This window comes from Ricinus communis, chromosome 3 (assembly GCF_019578655.1).
Source record: "Ricinus communis isolate WT05 ecotype wild-type chromosome 3, ASM1957865v1, whole genome shotgun sequence".
NCBI lineage: Eukaryota > Viridiplantae > Streptophyta > Magnoliopsida > Malpighiales > Euphorbiaceae > Ricinus > Ricinus communis.
This window is the reverse complement of record NC_063258.1, coordinates 32365108-32385647: the sequence shown is the minus strand read 5'-3', so window position 1 is coordinate 32385647 and position 20540 is coordinate 32365108. Positions and strand designations below refer to the sequence as shown.

At 33.4% G+C, this 20540-nt stretch overlaps 2 protein-coding genes across 2 annotated transcripts; both read left to right on the top strand.

Moving 5' to 3' along the window:
- The first annotated feature begins 13475 nt into the window (after nucleotides 1-13475).
- On the top strand, nucleotides 13476-14999 carry LOC8278619 (probable CCR4-associated factor 1 homolog 7). Its single transcript, XM_015716973.3, has 2 exons — nucleotides 13476-13717; nucleotides 13806-14999. Exon 2 carries the CDS (start codon nucleotides 13961-13963, stop codon nucleotides 14783-14785), a length of 825 nt encoding a protein of 274 aa, XP_015572459.1. The 5' UTR covers nucleotides 13476-13717; nucleotides 13806-13960; the 3' UTR covers nucleotides 14786-14999.
- Nucleotides 15000-16941: 1942 nt separating this feature from the next.
- Nucleotides 16942-20338, top strand: LOC8274202 (cytochrome b561, DM13 and DOMON domain-containing protein At5g54830). The gene has a single exon (XM_025156714.2). It carries the CDS (start codon nucleotides 17342-17344, stop codon nucleotides 20111-20113), a length of 2772 nt encoding a protein of 923 aa, XP_025012482.2. The 5' UTR covers nucleotides 16942-17341; the 3' UTR covers nucleotides 20114-20338.
- Nucleotides 20339-20540: the final 202 nt, after the last annotated feature.

Below are 20540 nucleotides of genomic sequence, written 5' to 3'. Positions count from 1 at the left end.
TCGACCTAGTATATCATCGTGGGGAGCTCCAGTATTATTTGTGAAGAAAAAGGATGGAAGTATGAGACTTTGCATTGATTATAGGAGGTTGAACCAAGTTACTATCAAGAACAAATATCCTTTACCTCGCATTGATGATTTGCTTGATCAACTCAGAGGGGCAGTTGTATTCTCCAAAATTGATTTGAGATCTGGGTATTGGCAATTAAAGATTAGAGAGACTTCTATACCTAAAACGGCATTTCGGACACGATATGGTCATTATGAGTTTATTGTTATGCCATTTGGTTTGACCAATGCACCTGCAGCATTCATGTCTTTGATGAATAATATTTTTCAACCGTATCTTGATCAATTTGTGATAGTCTTCATTGATGATATTCTGATATACTCCAGTAATTTTGAAGAGCATGAACATCATTTAAGAACAGTATTACAAACTTTAAGAGAAAAGCAGTTATATGGTAAGTTCAGTAAATGTGAGTTCTGGATGAATAACATTGCATTCTTAGGACATATTATATCTGCACAAGGTGTTCAACAGAACCCATCTAAGGTGAAGGCTATTCAGGAGTGGGAATCACCAAGAAATATTTCAGAAGTTCGTAGTTTTCTGGGATTGGCTGGGTACTATAGAAGATTCGTGAAGAACTTCTCCATTTTAGCAAAGCCATTGACTAAACTGTTGAAGAAACAAGTGACTTTTCAGTGGAATGATAAATGTCAAGCTAGTTTTGAGGAGTTAAAAAATAGATTGATTACAGCACCTATACTTACATTACCTATACAAGGAGGGGAATATGTAGTATATACAGATGCTTCACTTAATGGTTTGGGTTGTGTATTGATGCAGAATGGAAGGGTTATTGCTTATGCTTCTAGACAACTTAGACCTCATGAACAAAATTATCCTACACATGATTTAGAATTGGCTACAATTATACATGCTTTGAAAACTTGGAGACATTATCTTTATGGAGAGACATTTCGAATATTCACTGACCACAAAAGCTTAAAGTACATACCTACACAGAAAGAGTTAAACCTCAGGCAACGAAGATGGATGGAATTGTTGAAGGATTATGATTGTACCATTGATTATCACCCAGGAAAAGCCAATGTTGTGGCAGATGCACTTAGTAGGAAGACTTTGGAAAGGGTTGCAGGTATGATTTCATATCAGATGAGTTCCTTAATTTCGCTAAGAGCTATGGATATGCATTTTTCTATAAAGAATGGGGTATTATTGACTACAATGAAGACTAGTCCCCAAATACTAGATGATATCAAACATGCACAAGGTAGTGATGCATACTTAAAGAAGTTACAGAAGAAGATGCAAGATGGTAAGACAAATGAACTAATCGAGCGAGATGATGGAATGTGGGTTATGAAAACCAGAGTATATGTGCCTAATGTAGCCTCATTGAAATAAAAGATTCTTTGGGAGGCTCACAATTCTCCTTATTCAATGCACCCAGGGAGTACAAAAATATATAACAATTTGAAGCCACATTATTGGTGGTCAGGCATGAAGAGGGAAGTTGCAGAATATGTAGCTAAATGCCTAACTTGTCAACAAGTGAAAGCAGAACATCAATCACCTGCAGGTAAATTACAATCTTTAATTATACCTGAGTGGAAATGGAAAAGAATTACTATGGACTTTGTTATTGGTTTGCCTCGCACTTTTAGGAGAAATGATGCTATTTGGGTAATAGTTGACAGGTTAACAAAATCAGCACACTTTTTACCTATTCAACAGAATGATTCATTGGATAAGCTAACCAACTTGTATGTGAAAGAAATTGTTAGGTTGCATGGTGTACCTAGCTCCATTGTTTCAGACAGGGATCCTCGGTTTACATCTCATTTCTGGAAGAGCTTACAAGTGGCAATGGGAACTAAATTGCATTTCAGTACTGCTTTTCATCCTCAAACAGATGGAAAATCTGAGAGAACCATTCAAACTTTTGAAGACATGTTATGGGCTTGTGCATTAGAGTATAGCGGAAATTGGGATGAACAGGTACCACTTATGGAATTTGCTTATAATAATAGTTTTCATTCTAGTATTGGTATGCCACCATACGAGGCATTATATAGGAGAAAATGTAGAAGCCCTATATGTTGGGATGTAGAAGGGTTGAGACAATTGGAAGGTCCTAAAATTATTCAAGAAACAGTAAACAAGATACAAGTTGCGAAGCAGTGTATTAAGGCCGCACAAGATAGACAGAAAAGCTATGCAGATAAACACAGAAGGGAAATTGAGTATGAAGTTGGGGATAAGGTTTTCTTGAGAGTATTACCATGGAGGGGTATCCTTCGATTTGATAAGCAAGGTAAACTAAGTCCTCGATATATCGGGTCGTATGAGATTTTAGAGCGGGTTGGTCCTTTAGCCTATAGACTTGCATTACCCCCAGAGTTAGCTCAAGTACATAATGTTTTCCATGTTTCTATGCTTCGACGATATCGATCTGATCCTAGCCATGTTATCAAGATACCATAAATTGAAGTTTCTGAGAAACTCACATATGTTGAAGAACCGATTCAGATATTAGACCGACAGGTTAGAAAATTAAGAAACAAGAAAATTCTTATGGTAAAGGTGAAATGCAGTCAACATTCATCTAAGGAAGCAACTTGAGAAGTAGAGAAGCATATGATGGATAAATACCCGAGCTTATTTGGCATGTCTGTTGGCGATTAGTTAATTTCGAGAACGAAATTTTCTAAGTGGGTAGGAATTGTCACAACCAAATTTATTTATTTCTTTTTTATTAATAATTAATATTCATTAGCATGTCATTAAATATGTCATTTGTATCATGATTATGTATGATCTATTTTATTATATTATGTGGTAGATAAATAAATTATTTAGTTACATACTGATTTAATTGAAAAGTAATGATTTTGGACTAAATTGGAAAGTTAGAAAGAAAGAGGATTAAATTGTAAAATTGCCTATTTTTACACCAATATACCACCTCTTTCATTTGTTCATTTCTACGCATGCTTTCCTATTTTCTCTTCTTCTTTGTCTCTCTAATTCTTCTCATTTTCTTCTTCAACCTTGATTTTCCAAATCAAACTCTACAAACTTTTAGTAAGTGAAAATCAAATTCTTCTTTTAAGCTTGAAAGATTTGGGCTTTTTTAATCAAGGGAAACAAAGGTGAGTAATTTTAATTGCTTAATTTTATTGTAAATTAGGATTAATGATATGAAATTGTTAATGATTATGTGTTTTGGAATTGTTTAATCAAGAGTGAACATGCTATTACTTGAGATCTTGAAGCTGAAATTTCTGGGCAGATTTTTCACCTCTGATTTCATGACCTTAGAGGCTTTATCTCGAAAATTTTCAAACATGAAAGTTGTAGGTATATGTTCCAAGAATATCTCTGTAAAATGGTTTTGCAGATCGTTGAGTGAGTCGGAACTTATGAGGTTCGAATTACTGCTGCTCTGTTTATGGTTCAGCAGGTGACCTGGTTTTTGTGCTGATATTTTAAGGCATTTAGAAGCTGAACCAAGCAGAGAGTTAAACATGAAAGTTGTTCATTTATATATCTAGTATATGTCTGCAAACTTTTATAATTTTTGGTTGAGTATAACGTGAGATATGTTGAACTTAATATGGTCTGCTCGAAACTGTTTTAAGCAGAAATCGGACTTAGGATTCAGAAATTTGTTGATAATTTTGTGTTTCACAACTTAAGCTAGAGAAGTCCAAATTGAGTAAAATTAGTGTCTATAGAAACTTTAGAATGTTAAATTTATATCTGGAAAGTTTCATCAGAAAATTTATTCGTTTGGTTAGTCATTTAATAGGAAACTTTTTGCTGTTCTGTTTAGATGGAAATTGGAGCAGCTGTATAGAAAATACCATAACTATTTCTATACTAATGATTTTGAAGTGATTCTTTCTGCTATGGTTTCTATAAAAATAGAAGTATAATTCTGGAAAATATGAGATTTTTATTAATTGTACATAAGTTTTGGTGTAATTTCTAAATCAGTACCTACAAGCTGCCTTCATCAACAAATATGTTGATTTGTTGTCATTCATCTCATGCATCATATTAATATCTAGACTATATGTTATTTGTTGAAATATGATATTTTATGGATAGTAAAGATATGTATATTTATGTCTTGTGATTGAATTGTATTTGTATTGAATATGTGAATAGGTTCATCCAAAGGAAAGGAAGTGGTAAGAGAAAAAGAATAGGATTACTTTGTTATCCTATAAATTTTGGTAAGTATTTAATAGACTAAACTTTGTGTATATTCAGTAGGAACTGCTGTTTGATTACTTGATAATTTCTTGGTTGACTGAGTTGATATTAGTTATGTTTTTGGTTTGTTGTAAAGTGAATTGATTGTGATGTGTTGTGAAGTGAAATGATTGTGATTAAGGATTGATGACTCTTGTATTGATATTGTGTGATCGGAAAGCCGAGCGGGATAGCTACCCGAGTATGTGAGATGGCAAGGCCGGTAGGGCGGATAGTCTTGTCAAGTGGTTACTGAAATTTAAAAATGTGAGGAAATGTAAGGATGAGTCATCTGATCCTAATTTGATAGAAATAATGTGGAATTGAATTATTTGACTTGGTTGAGTTTGAGATTATTTGCATTATGTGAGATGAAATTATTTGTTTATGAGAATAATTGAAATGGTTGATTTTGTGATTGTTAGTTAAGTATTGTATAATTTTTTGTATTGATAAAGACTTGATAATTCTAGCCTAATATGCTATAGTTTAGTAAATTAAATGCTTATTGAGTCGCTAGCTCATTCCTTAGCAAATATTTTTTTTAGGTTAGTGCAGTTGTAGATAGCCTTAGCTGTGCATTGCTCTCTTTGCATCAGTCAATATTATCAGGTGGGCCAAAGGAGTTATCTAAAGCATTGGGGCATTTTGGGAACTTATGTGAATTAAAATAATGTATGAATATTCCTTATATATATTAAGTATGTTTTGTCACTTAGATTGTATGAATGTATATTGTAACTAAGTAGTAAATTATGTTTATGAAGTTAAATATAAATATATATATATATATATATATTGCTATTCAACTGGATGTTTGAGTTGGGGTGTGACACTCTTCCCCTAGGGAAGAAGGGTCACTTCTACCTTCCCCTAACTAAAACAGAACGTTGTAACAGCAATAGGACCGTTGCAAGCTCAACATGTATGTAACAGGACTCCTAATTTTCATGTAATCTCAGAATATTTATGTATAGCATCACAGATCAATAAATCCAACAACTTACAAACTTTCACAGATTCTCTTAGTTTTAAATCATAAAAATACATTACAAGTGTTACAACATAGTAGGTCTAGCAAAATAAAAACATATGTTGGGAGAAAATAGTAACTTTAGGAATGTCTATCTATGCGATTTTCATAAATTATGACAACATACCTGTGGCGTACAAATATGAACAATAATTGCTAATTAGTATTTTAAGATTACTTTCAAACAATGAGATAATTAAACATAGTTAATCAATAAATCACTTCATTCTCATTTTATATTATTTACATTTTTTAATCGATTTAGCTCTTTTTTTATGAGAAAATATTAAGAAAATAAATAGATAAAGGGTCAAATAATCTCATGAGTTTATAATTCAATGCTAAATAAATCTAAGTTTAACTATTTTGATAAATAGACCCATAATTTCTATTCAAATGTCAAATATATCTAAATTCTCAAAAAATTATAAATATATCTATCATATTCATTATATAAATTAGTTAAATAAAATTAAAATTTAACTATATATTAATTTTTAATATTCAAAATAAAAATTAAATTTTTAAATTTTATATATTAATTTTATATATTTTATCAAAAAAAATCAAAATTAACAATTATTTTCTCTATTTCACTATTATCTGTAGAAGATTTGATTTGTATTTATCTCATAAACAGTATATATCTCTTGTATTCATCTCCTTCCTTATACGTTCATATTCTTTAGGTTTCTAATTTGTATTAAAATAGGAGTCTTGTAAATAAGAGTTTATATAAATCCTCGCACTTAAAATATTCATTATGAATTCATTAATTAAATCAAGTTTCTTCATGGTATCAGAGCCTAGTTGCATAAAATTTCCATTGTAGGAATGTCCTCCTCTTCATCCGAAAATCCTACTAAATCAACCACCATCCCGTCACCACAAATTGTCCTTGTCAACTATTCTAGTTTTAAAGCTGGAATAACCCTCACTGAAATCAATTATGATACATGGTCTCAAATCATGAAGATGCATATCGTTGGACGTGAAAGATTGGATTATATAGTAGGAGATTCTCCTAAACTCGAATTAACTGATCCGTCTTATTCCAAGTGGTATGCTGAAAACCAGAAAGTTAAAAGTTGGTTACTCATATCAATAACACCAGAAATCATGAAAAAGTATCTTTGTATCCGTACAACCCGTAAAATCTAGAGTGCTCTTTCAAAAGCATCATATGATGAATAAGATGAAACTCAGATTTTTGCTGTTAATCAATGAGTATTCCTAAGTCCGCAATCTGGCAGATCGATTCCGACCTACTATAGCGAGCTAGTTTAGATGTTATAGGAACTTGATCATCGGGATAAGGTAAGAATGAAAGATCATGAGGACGTTACTATGTATAAAATAGTTGTGGAGAAGTTGAGAACCCACGTATTCTTAAACGAATTTAATGTCGAGTTTAGACAAGTGAAAGGAGAAATCTTTCGAATGGATCCGAATTTAGACCTTGAACAAACATATGCATATGTTTACCGAGAAGCAAATCGAAAAAAAAATCTTGATTGGAGAATAGGCTTCCTCGGAGCCAGCTGCATTGCTTGCCAAAAGAACTAACTCGCCACCTCAGAATAATACTAGTACTACTCGTAGCTTTGATATTGGTAATAAACAGACCAATTCAATAAAGCAAATGTACATATTGTGGTGCGACAAGTCATACTCAAAACAAATGTTATGATATGATTAGATATCCTGAATAGTGGGATCCATTTAAAGCCCCAAAAAAGTCAAAAACTGAAAAAACTGCATCAGTGTCAACAGTTGTAGCCGAACAACCTTCCACGCTAGAGGTAGTTGCCTTACACATGTCTTCAAAACCACCAGGTAATTTTCTTTGTAATTTTGCCACTATTAGGTCGTATACATTGATTATTGATTCAGGATTAACTGATTATATGTCTTTTAACACACCTACTAAGCTAAAAACAACCCCGAGCAATCCGTTGTATCTACAGCTAATGGTACATAAGCTAGTGTTATTGGTAAAGGGTCGTTCACACTTGACAACCTAAATTTAGAATCTGTTTTGATCGTTCCATCTCTAAACTTCAATTTAATATTTATATCCTGACTAATCACCATTTTGAATTGTGTAGTAATTTTTTGGCATATGATTATTGTATTTTTAAGAACATCGAGACAAAGAGGACGATTGGTTGTGGTACTAGAAAAGAAAAGCTCTATTATCTTGACCTTGCACCATCTAGCTTAAGTGTCTTGACGAAATCAAGTTCAGAAAATAGTAGCTCGATATCGATAAGTATAGAAAATACGATCTGGTTATGGCATAAGCGTCTTGGTCATGCATAATTTGGATATTAAAAGTATTTGTTTCCTAAGGTGTTCTTAAGAATATTTACTTTAAACTTTAAATGTGATATTTGTGAACTGGCAAAAAGCCATTGTATCTTTTTTTCAACTAGTTTAAATAAAAGTCGAGTACCGTTAATGATTATACACTATGATATTTAGGGACCTGCAAAGGTACCAACCGTGAATGGAGCTCGGTAGTTTATTTCTTTTATTAATGACTATAATCGTATGACATGGATATGCTTAATGAAAAGTAAGTAGGAGGTTTGCTCATTATTCAAGAAGTTCCATTTGATGGTGCAAACTCAATATAAAACTTCAGTTCAAGTACTACGGACGGATAATGGAGGTGAATTCATTAATCATGAACTCACACAATTCCTTCAACAATATGGTGTAATCCATCAAACGCCATGTCCTTATTCTCCTCAACAAATGAGGTTGTATAAAGAAAAAATAGACATTTTTTATAAATGGTTTGAGCTATTTTATTTGAAGCCTATATGCCTCTCCAATATTGGAAAGAAACTTTTATAAACCGAATTCCATCTCGTATCCTAGACTTTCATACCCTATTTGATACATTAAATAAAAGTCTTACCTCACCATCATTACCAAACTTACCTCCTAAAGTTTTTGGTTGCATAGCCTTTGTTCATCTTTCTCACCACACACGGCACAAGCTCCAACCTCGTGATATTTGTTATATTTTTATCGGATATGGTATTCATCAGAAAGGATATATATGTTATTACCCTCTAACTCAATGAATGCATATTAGTATAGATGTCCAATTTTATGAGCATCATATGTATTTAACTAATGCAAGTCAATAGGAGAGAAACATTAACTTGCAGCTCGACCATCAAAGGCAATTTGACCTTCAAATTTAAAATCTTACCAACCTTCAAACACAATCCGACCTTTAAAGACAACCCCATTTTTCAACAAAAATCCCCCCTGACCTTCCAATAAAGACTCCTGACCTTCTTCTAACCGAAACTCCCAACTTGTCAGAACAATCTGAGTATTATTCTCCCGACCTTGAATCAACCGAGCATTGTGAGCTTGATATTCGAGGTCAAGGTAATAGAGCTGAACTTGAAGCATCACAATCAATGTCACCTAACTTGATGACTCATCTAGAGCTAAATCTCAGGTAACTCACAAACCTTCTATTAGAATACTCATGAACCAAACTACTCGAGGAAAGCCTAAACCAAGTTATGAACCCATGATGAACTCTGGACCGAAATATCCAATAAATAATTATATTTCATACCATAAACTATTAAAAATATGTAAATCTTATAATACAATTATGTTTCTATATATGTACCTAATAGTATGCAGGAAGCCATAAAAGACCCGAGGTGGAAAGAGCAGTGAACGAAGAAATGAAGTCCCTTCGGAAGGATGAAACCTGGGAGATTGTTGATCTACCAAATAAAAAAAACCTGTTGGGTGTAGGTGGATCTATACCGTTAAATACAAGACAGATGGAAGTATGGAGAGATACGAAGCTCGGTTTATTGCGAAAGGATATAGTCAAACATATGTGATAGATTATGAGGAAACTTTTACTCCTATGGCCAAGATTAATACTGTCAAAATTCTTCTGTCATTGGCTATGAATTTAGATTAGTCTCTACATCAATTCGAAATAAAGAATGCTTTTCTTCATGGCGATTTCCAAGATGAAGTATCATGGAGCTACCTCTAGGGTGTAGACTTCAAGTTGAAGAAAGTAAGCAAGTCTGTAAGCTAAAGAAGTCTCTGTATGGATTGAAACAATCTCCGAGAGCTTAGTTTAAAAGGTTTACAAACTCAATGAAGGCCTTTGGCTATAAACAGAGTAGTTCCGATTATACTCTTTTTATAAAACATAAGGAGGGAAGAACAACTGGTCTTATCATATATGTGGATGATATGATTGTAACAAAAGATGATGATGATGAAAGCGGGGCCTTACAAAACTATTTTTTTAAAGAGTTTGAAATGAAAGACCTTGGTAATCTCAAGTATTTCTTAGGGATTAAGATACAACGACCTAAATAAGGTATATTCTTATCTCAATGAAAGTATACTTTGGACTTGCTTAAAGAGGTCGGTATGCTAGCTTGCAAACCAGTTGATACTCCTGCTAGTGAACTTACGAAGCTCGGCATATTTTCTGAGCAAGTACCTACTAATAAAAAACGATATCAAAGACTTGTAGGTCGGCTAATGTATCTTGCTCATACTCATCCGGATTTAGCATATTCTCTAACTATAGTAAGTCAATTCGTGCACTCTCCAAGTAAAGATCATACGAGCATGTTCTTTGTATCTTATAATACTTGAAATCATCTTCAGGCATTATGTTCACCAAAGGAGCAACTTTATCTATTAAGGGTTATACTGATGCAAATTGAGCTGATTTTATTGATGATAGGTGATCTACAACAGATTATTTAACTTTTGTTGGAGGAAATCTTGTTACATGGAGAAGTAATAAGCAAAATAACATAACTCAGTCTAGTGCAGAAGTCGAGCATAGAGAAATAATTCAAGGTGTTTGTGAGTTACTTTAGATCAAGAATCTTCTACATGAGCTTCGAGTTCCACATATTAGTCCTATGAGACTATATTGTGATAATAAAGCTGCATGCGATATAGCTCATAATCTAATTCAGTATGATCAGACGAAACATGTGGAATATAGACATATACTTTATTAAGGATTAGAAGCCAAAATAATTAAAGTCCCTCACGTTCGATCTGAAGATCAGCTTGCTGATATCCTTACCAAAACAGTATCAATGAAATTTTTTTACCGAGCATTAGTCAAATTGGGCATGAAAGATCCCTATGCACGAACTTGAGTGGGAGTGTAAAAGATTTGATTTATATATATCTCCTAAACAATATATATCTCTTGTTACAAGAATGTGATTGCAATTCTAATTCAGATTTTCATGCTACTTTTTTTAGGTTGGTAATCATATTTTCTCTAAATGTATTTGATTAAAGATGAGATTAAAGTTGTGTTTTTTAATTTTTTTAGAATAGAAATAGCAACTGTATTTAACCGTAAAATTGGTACAATACGGTATTGGATCCTTTTATGTTTGGTACGGTACTGGTACCTTCAATTTTAAAATAACCAAGGTTTGATATGGTACTGGTGATTTATAGATAACCGAATTGGACTGATCCGTGCTCAGCCCTACTCTTGTATCTATATCTTTTCTTATACATTTATATCATTTGGGTTCCTAATTTGTATTAAAATAGGAGTTTTGTAAATAAGAGTCTATATAAGTTCTTGTACCTAAGATATTTATTATGAATGAATGAATTAAATCAAGTTTCTTCATTACCATCGACTTTGCCGAATCATCATTAACATTGTTGCTATCAATTTCAATATTTTTAATTAAAATTTAAATCTATTTAACTTTTAAATAGAAATTATAAATCTATTTATTAAAATAATTAAAATTACACTCATTTAACTATGAGCTATAAATTTAGAAATAATATTTAATTTCAATAAAATTTAATTTTTAATATTAAATTTAATATATAAATATTTAATTATTAATAATATTAAAATTATAAATTTTTAATAAATATTAATTATTTTTTAAATGTTTTTATTATTAGATGACAATAGTTTTCACTCTCTTATAGATTAAGCTAAAGTATTGAATTAAAATGGTTAAAGAAAAAAGAGAGCTCATTAAATCCTGCTTTCAAAATTTAAAAGTCGATTTTCCAATATTAGTAAATAGAAACCCATCTAATGAAATAGACACGTTTACTCCACAATCTTAAGCCTTTAATTAATTTGGATGCTCAATGCACTTATCCGAAGTGACACGGCACATAGGTTCAACGTGTGCCCACTTTTTTATGATGCAACGTGAATGCACCATCATTTCTTCATTATAAAACCAAACCAAATAATTGAATCCGATAGGTATTAACACATCATTTCCATTAAAAATTCCTCGACAGACTTATTGAATGTTATATATATATATATATATATATATATATATATATATATATTTATGAATTATTAAATATTAAAATATAAAACATTTACAATATTAAAATATAAAACACTTAAAATCTCATATAATAAAGATTCAAAATTAGAGTAAAGACAATTATTATAATTTTGAAATCGATTATTAATTCAGTTTTTGTGCACTGATGCAATTGTCAACTGCGTCATAGGCCTGTTTTATTTTATTTTTTTATAATCGGTATAATAGGAAGGTGAGACTTGACTGAGCCACTAGGCAAGTTGATGATTCTGATTATTTGCAAATACCTTAGTTTTTATAGGAGCGATCAAATTTGAAATTTATTCTATTCAAAAATTTGATTCAAATTCGATAACTTTTTATTTTATAAATTTAGAATCATTTTAAAAATATATTCGATATATTTAAACTCATTTAATTATTCATAACAAAATTTTTTATAATATATGCTTGATTACTTATAAAATATATCTATAGATATAAGGAAAATAGTAATAAATTAAAATTCTGATTAAGCGTTTCAACCTATCAAGTTAAATTTTACAAAGTTGAAGCCAGTATTATTTTTTAATTGATTTCAAATAATTTAGGAGTTACGTCATTTAAGCATTCGGTGTCACCATCGCTTTCAATTGGACTAATAATACATTGACCAAGTGTATGAAATTAGTTACAGTTGCTATGCAAACATCTCTTCTTAAAATAATAAACTTAGTGATAAGTTTGATTCAATAGCGTACTAAAATTATTTTTCATAAGTATATTTCTTAAAATCACATGCTTACAAGTTTTGATAATTAATAAGTAACAATTAATTTGTAATTTCAAGTCTTATGAAAAATAATCAAATATTTTATTTTCTTAAACAAATTTAAGTTCAAATATTGATGAAATCTGCAACTAAAGGAAAAGATACTTAAAAAATGTGAGACCATCTCTCAATATAGTTACCAAACATTATATGCCCAAAATTCATTAATCAGAACATTAGCACTGTGAGACTTTCATGTTCTTTGTATTTGTTCGTTACATTGCGCTCCAAATATGCCTTTATCCAAGGTTGCATTTGAAATGGCTTTAGAAAATATTTGTATAGAAAATAATTATAAAAAAGCAATTCATTTTACGTACATAAAATAAAATGAGTGATTGAAATTATAAATTGATGTCTACCTTACTTAAAAAAGATTATTTGATTTTTTTTTAAAACTCATTCAGTTAAAAGATATCGTAAATTAGATAATTATTTTAAATTTTTTATGATAAGTGAAAAATTATTAAAATTATTTGTCGATTATTATTATATGATAATGAACATAAATAAATTTATAAATTTACATAAATTTTAGAAATAATTTATTTTTAATGAAAGTTTTAAAATAATTTTTTTATTAATTAAAATTTTAATTAATTAATTAATTGAATGTATGAGACAACAACAAATGCCGAAAATATTTCAAAATAATTTGGAGAAATATTTATATTGATTTATTTTTTTATTAAATTTGTAATTTTTTTTTATTTTTATGGTATTAAAATATTAAAAATATAAAATTTTTAAAATAAAAGATAATTGAAAATAACTAAAACATAAATAAATAACTTTTATTGTAAATTTGAAAAAAAATTATAAAGACAGAATTTTTTGGAAAGATTTACACAATGATGTTTTTTAAAAAAAGTAACGGAGCCAAAGTCTGACTTTAGTACTGATCCTAATGGAGAGACCGAAACCGAAGATTGAGAAACGCCGTCGTTTAAGTAATGCTGGAAACAACGTGCAAACGCCCTCGTTTTTGACTCGTTCTTCTGGCGACGACATCACTTTCCCTCTTTTTTTATTGCACTGTCCTTTCACTTGTGTTTGCAGACACCAACCAGCCAGAGTAAACCTTTCTTTTTCTCATTTCTCATTTCTATCTTGCCAGAGCCATCCTTCGTTGACCCATAAATCTCAATTTAACAGAACGCAAATCATTTATCACCTCTTCAAGATCTATTCACCAGTAACCTTGATTTCTCATTTCTAAGGTTAGATTTTGTCACTTTAGCTTTCTAGGGTTTTGACAACAACAAGAAGTTCTCTTATTTTTCTAACCCATGTTTGCTTTTATTGCAGATCCGTTTCATAGGAATTAGAAAGGAGGAGTCTTTCTGTGAATTTTAACTCACAAGAAGAAACCCAGTTCAGGTTTTGAGTGATATGCTTGTATTTCTTCAGATCTGGGGCTTATAGTATTATTAGCTAATCTGTAACTTTTGAACATATTGAGTATGTCAATTATACCTAAGGGTGATTCCATTCATATCCGAGAGGTGTGGAATGATAATCTCGAGGAAGAATTCACTTTGATTCGTGAAATTGTTGATCAATTCAATTATGTAGCTATGGATACTGAGTTCCCTGGCGTGGTTTTGCGTCCGGTAGGGAATTTCAAGAACATCAATGATTATAATTATCAAACTTTGAAAGATAATGTCGATATGTTGAAGTTGATTCAGTTGGGTCTTACTTTCTCTGATGAGAATGGGAATTTGCCTACCTGTGGAACGGATAAGTTTTGCATTTGGCAGTTTAATTTTCGTGAGTTTAATATCAGTGAGGATATATTTGCTAGTGATTCTATTGAATTGTTGCGCCAATGCGGAATTGATTTTAAGAAGAATAATGAAAAGGGTATTGATGTTAATCGGTTTGGTGAGCTTATGATGTCGTCTGGGATTGTTTTGAACGATGGCGTGCATTGGGTTACATTTCACAGTGGGTATGATTTTGGATACTTGCTTAAGCTTTTGACTTGCAGGAGTTTGCCTGATACACAAGCTGGTTTCTTTGACTTGATTAATACGTACTTCCCAATGGTGTATGATATCAAGCATTTGATGAAGTTTTGCAATAGCCTTCATGGTGGGCTGAACAAGCTTGCAGAGTTGTTGGAGGTGGAAAGAGTTGGCATTTGCCATCAAGCTGGCTCCGATAGTTTGCTCACGTCTTGCACATTTAGGAAGTTGAGAGATAACTTTTTCAATGGCTCCACAGAGAAGTATGCTGGAGTTTTGTATGGTCTTGGTGTCGAGAATGGACAAAATACAATTTGAAAGAAATAAATTTGAAAAAATATTGATGAATAGTTGTAGACTACTTTAAGTGTGAGATTTTATTTCTGTTGTATACTTTGGCAACAAAGGTTGTTTTTTAGTGGTGACTTCCATTTGCTTCTTTGTGACTGAAACCTTGACTGGTTTTATAGCTTGTTGTCCTTGTACATTATTGCAGTTAGTGTTTCAATAATAATTTTAGTTATTCAGCTGATCTCTTATGCGTTCAATGTAATTTCTCTTGAAGCTTACTGATTTATGGTTCTCCCTCTGTTTCTCTCTCAAAATTCAGTTTTTACATGTGTGTAAAACCTCGGTTCAGTTGTTTTATATTTGTATCATTCTAGATGGCGTAAAGGCTTCCTGATGGTGCCTTTTCTTATCCATGTTTGTCTCCATATCTAGAACTGTTTGTTCTTGTCAATGGGATTACGGAGTTTGCAGAACTTTATAAGAACATAACGAGATTGTAGAATACCAGGTCCAATACTCTCTCTTGCACATCGATGGGCACGTGACCTCGTTTCTCCTTGTACAGAGCACAATGTCATTTCTCATTGTATGAAATATGAGGGAGGTGCAACAGTGCTGCATATTTCTGATGATACATCTTCTACTGGTCAATTTAGTTTGGTCATTTTTCCAGCAGTATGGTGTCAAGAGTATGCGCAGCATGAGTCCTTCTGGAACATGCAAGTACAGAAGAGGTATGTACAATATCCAGTCATCTTATAGTTCTTTCTAGATGCATATTGTAGTTCTCGTGTTGTTAATCATTAACAGCACTTTCATTCGCCATTAGGATCAGGATTACCTCCCAGGTTCACATATTAATATGTACAAATCCTGTTAGCTAATTGTGATCTGATATTGATATCTAATATATTTTTGTTGTTAATGACCTCTAGATGCTGTAGAGTGTCAATTGATCCCAAAATTAGTTGAACTGGAACAGTATTATTCGAGTCTCCTGGGGATTGGTTCAGGCAAAGAAGCAAAGCTTCATTTTCCAAAAGTTACCTCAGCTATTGTTGAATAATTGTTCAGTATGGAAGTGCTTAAACTTGCACGTATAAGTAATTGAACACTGATAATATTCAATTGATGCTAAATTTTGAGTACCTAGTCCTTTATTCTTTCTTTGAATCTTAGGTCCATTTGCTCGATTGCTGTAGACTTTCTAATGATGCTGTTCACTTGTTGGAGTTTTTGAGCAATTGCAGGGTCCGGAGGCCAGAACTGTGGTAATGGAGTTCTTAATGCAGTAGCTCCTGGAATAAAATGGGGAAAGCAAGCCTTGATAAGCTTGTGTGTATAATTTCATTAAAGTCACTGCTAATTTCTTATCCATCATTTCATTTTTGTTCCATAAGCTAGAACCAGTGAAATGCCAGTTGGCTTGGGGCGGGTTGCCTGTTTTTAGTCCCTAGCAGCAGTATATTGAATAAAATTGTTTCTAGTTGTGCATCTGATTGATGTTAATGACAGGATGATATATCTTCATACAATATATAAGACTAGCCCAATTGATCTGGGAGATTTAAACTGCCACATCTCCTTCCTGTTTCTGTCCAGAACTGAAATCACAGAGGCTGGTAGAACCTGGAATGGAGTGATTAAAACAACTAGATTAGCTCTTACCTTTTCGGTCATGGGATGCACGTTTTATGGATAAGTATAATAATAATAATATTAAATATTAATATTTAGAGGTGTTTCCACAAAGCAATTGGCACAACTAATATTATCCTTTGCTTCCTTGTCCAAAACCCATCTGAAATTCGGCCGCATGCGTGTTTTCTGGAAGAGTGATGTTTAGCTGGATTCCCCAACTTTTAAGTATTCCTACATTCGCAAGAGGATTAACAGAACAGCCTCTTATTCGTTAAACACTATGTCTAACTAAATTATTGAGAGCTCTTATTAATTTTTCTTAAACAAAGGTTAATTTAGTTAATTAATTAAAATAAATTAGTAAGATATAACTTTAACTGTTAATTAATTTAGATACTTTTGTTTAGAAGCATATTCCAAGTCAAATGAGTACGACTACAAATATTGATTTTTTATCAAGAGAAATTATATTATTTTTGAATCCTTAATTTTAGATCAGATGGATTGAAATATAAATGTAGAAAGTTGAGTGAACATCAACACAGTAAATCTTGAGTTTCAAATACATTATTTTTCCAAACAGAGGCATTTTACATAATTTTAATTGGTATCATAGTAATAGATAATTTAAGTTATACCTAAGTTATTAACAATGGCTGTGCACCTATGGGAGGATTCAATGCGAAGCCGCGTGCTGTCCAATTTCTCTTTCTTTGGACGGAAATGCCACTACTACCCATTTTCTCTTTCTTACCCTCTACCAACTGAACAAACAAAGCAAAAATAGAAGTAAGTTTCAATAACCTCGACTCGCTTCCGCAACTGAGTCAACTCGCTTTCCGTTACCAAACTCACCTCAGTTGAGGTCAGTTCTTTCTTTGATTCTAATTATTGCTTTAGTTTTCTCTAATTAAATCTCACGAATTCGAATCCTACCCTTTGATGATCCGATCCGGATCGGGTCTCCTCTCCTTCATGTACCCAAACAAGCATCACCTTCTCATTCTATTATTAGGGTTTCTCTTCAATTCTTTATTATACTGCTATTGCCATGCGGATCCGGGTCAATCCTGTCCAAAAACAAGCTCGTATGTCGGATTCAAATCCGAATTCACCATGGTCCAACACCAGCTCCGTGGAGTCATAAATATAATCGACGACTGCTCCTTTAAAATTTCCAGATTTGACATGCTCTCCGGTACCGACGTGCATTGGTGGGGCGCGATCTCCACCGATTTTGCTAACCTAACCAACGGTTTTATCATCTCCGATCACAAACTTAACCAAACTTACGAAAATGCATCTTTTATCGTTCAGTTAAACAAAACCTTAACTTGGGACCAGATCCAATATCTATCCGTTTGGGACTTGCCAACAGCGTCTGATTTCGGTCACGTGATTCTGACGAATGAGTCTTTCTCGGGCCCCACAGTAAGCCCCGGTGTGGCTCCTTCACCGTTAAATAACGATACTGATATTGAGAAAGGGGATAGTTGGAGTTTTAAAGTGCCAACGATGTTTGATAACTGTAAGGTGTTATCTAAAGAATATAGGATTAGATGGAGTTTGAGCAAGGATAATGATTTTATTGATATTGGGTTAGAGGCAACTACTGGTGTCCAGAATTACATGGCATTTGGGTGGGCGAAACCCGGTTCAGATTTGGAGTTAATGATCGGTGCTGATGTGGCGGTGGTCGGGTTTAAGGAGGATGGGAAGCCATTTGCTGATGATTTTTATATTACTAGGTACAGTGAGTGTACTATAAATCAGGATGGTTCAGCTTTTGGTGTTTGTCCTGATACAATTTTTGAAGGATCAGACCCTATTGGATTAGTGAATAATACTAAGTTGATTTATGGGCATAGAAAAGATGGGGTGTCGTTTATCAGGTATCGGAGGCCACTGGTTTCAATTGATAAAAAGTATGATGTTGCTGTTGATTATACAGCAAATTTGACTGTGATTTGGGCTCTGGGGTTAATGAGGCCGCCCGATACTCTCCGGCCTTATTATCTTCCCCAATATCATGGAGCTCAGAGTTTGGTGAATTATGGGCATTTTGCGTTTAATGTATCTGAGCATGTGAATGATTGTGTTGGGCCGTTGGATGCTCAGGACAAAGAGGATCAGGATTTAATTATTGCAGATGCAAATGTGCCTCTTGTTGTTACTACTGGTCCTGCTGTGCATTACCCTAATCCGCCTAATCCTTCGAAGGTTTTGTATATTAATAAGAAGGAAGCTCCAGTTTTGAGAGTTGAAAGAGGGGTGCCAGTTAAGTTTTCGGTTCAAGCGGGACATGATGTTGCCTTATATATTACTTCGGATTTGATGGGTGGGAATGCTACGGTGAGGAATAAGACCGAGATCATTTATGCTGGAGGACCTGAAGCTGAAGGTGTTCTGGCTAGTCCTACGGAGTTAATTTGGCAACCAGGTAGGAATACACCGGATCAAGTGTACTATCAATCCTTGTATCAACCGAAGATGGGCTGGAAAGTTCAGGTGGTTGATGGGGGTTTATCTGATATGTATAATAACAATGTCCTTTTGGATGATCAGCAAGTGACATTCTTTTGGACATTGGCAAAAGATAGTATATCTATTGCAGCTCGTGGTGAGAAAAAGAGTGGTTATATTGCAATAGGATTTGGTAGTGGAATGATGTATAGCTATGCTTATGTGGGTTGGGTTGATGAGAGTGGCAAAGGGAATGTAAATTCATATTGGATTGATGGAAAGGATGCCTCCAGTATTCATCCAACAAATGAGAATTTGACTGATGTGAGGTGCAAGTCAGAAAATGGCATAATTACCTTTGAGTTTACACGACCCTTGAAACCATCATGTAGTCACCGCGATCTGCCTGAGTGTAAAAATATCATTGATTCCACAAGTCCTCTTAAGGTCATATGGGCAATGGGCGCTAAATGGTCAGACGAACATCTCACTGATGGAAATATGCATTCTGTTACTAGTCACAGGCCAGTCCGGGTGTTGCTGATGAGTGGTTCTGCAGAGGCTGAGCAAGATTTGCGACCTGTGTTAGCTGTGCATGGGTTCATGATGTTCCTTGCTTGGGGTATTTTGCTTCCTGGTGGAATTTTGGCAGCTAGGTACTTGAAGCATGTGAAGGGGGATGGCTGGTACCAGGTTCATGTTTATTTGCAATATTCAGGTTTAGCAATTGTCCTACTTGGCCTTCTTTTTGCTGTTGCTGAGCTTCGGGGCTTCTATGTCAGCTCATTACATGTTAAGTTTGGGCTAACTGCTATATTTTTGGCATGCGTACAACCAGTAAATGCTTACATGAGGCCTAAAAAACCAGTTAATGGAGAGGAAGTATCCTCAAAGAGGCTTGTTTGGGAGTACTTTCACATTATTGTTGGCAGATGTGCTATCATTGCTGGAGTTGCATCACTTTTCACTGGAATTAAGCACCTGAAAGATAGATACGGAAGCGAAAATCTTCATGGTTATAATTGGGCATTAATTGTCTGGCTTTCGGTTGGTGTATTGATCGTCATGTATCTGGAATATCGAGAAAAACAGCGGAGGCGGGACAGAACATTTGGGAGGAGCAATTGGGTGTTGGGTAATTTTGAAGAAGAGGACTCTATTGATCTGTTAAGCCCATCTAGGGCTGCTGCACAAAGAGAATTGCAACAGGCTGGACGAATGGAAGTTCAATTAGAGGCTCTAAACAGATAGAAAATTAGCTCACAATACTAATCAATTTTGAAACTTTTTCTACTTGCACAGTGGATAGCAGGCTTGTTTACTTGCTTGGATTTTTTTTTATTCTCAGGCATAAAAGGGGTCTACATGCTCATCATTGTACTCGCCTTCATCCACTCGGCCTCAAGAGTAATTGCCCTACTTTGTAATTTGTGTACTTGATACATGTTTTAACACAGTGGAAGAGTATATTGGTTTTGTCTCCTGTCTTTAACTAAAGAAGATCTGCCCACCAATCCATGCATGCTAGCATAGGTAACATTTATCTAGTTTTTTAGATGCATTTCTTTGTAGTAAAGCTATCGATGCTATAAGTTACATATAATGCTGATCAAATCTCTGCGGCATGCTGCTTTTGTGATATTTAAACCACTTGTTTTGATAGTTGTGGATAATTGAT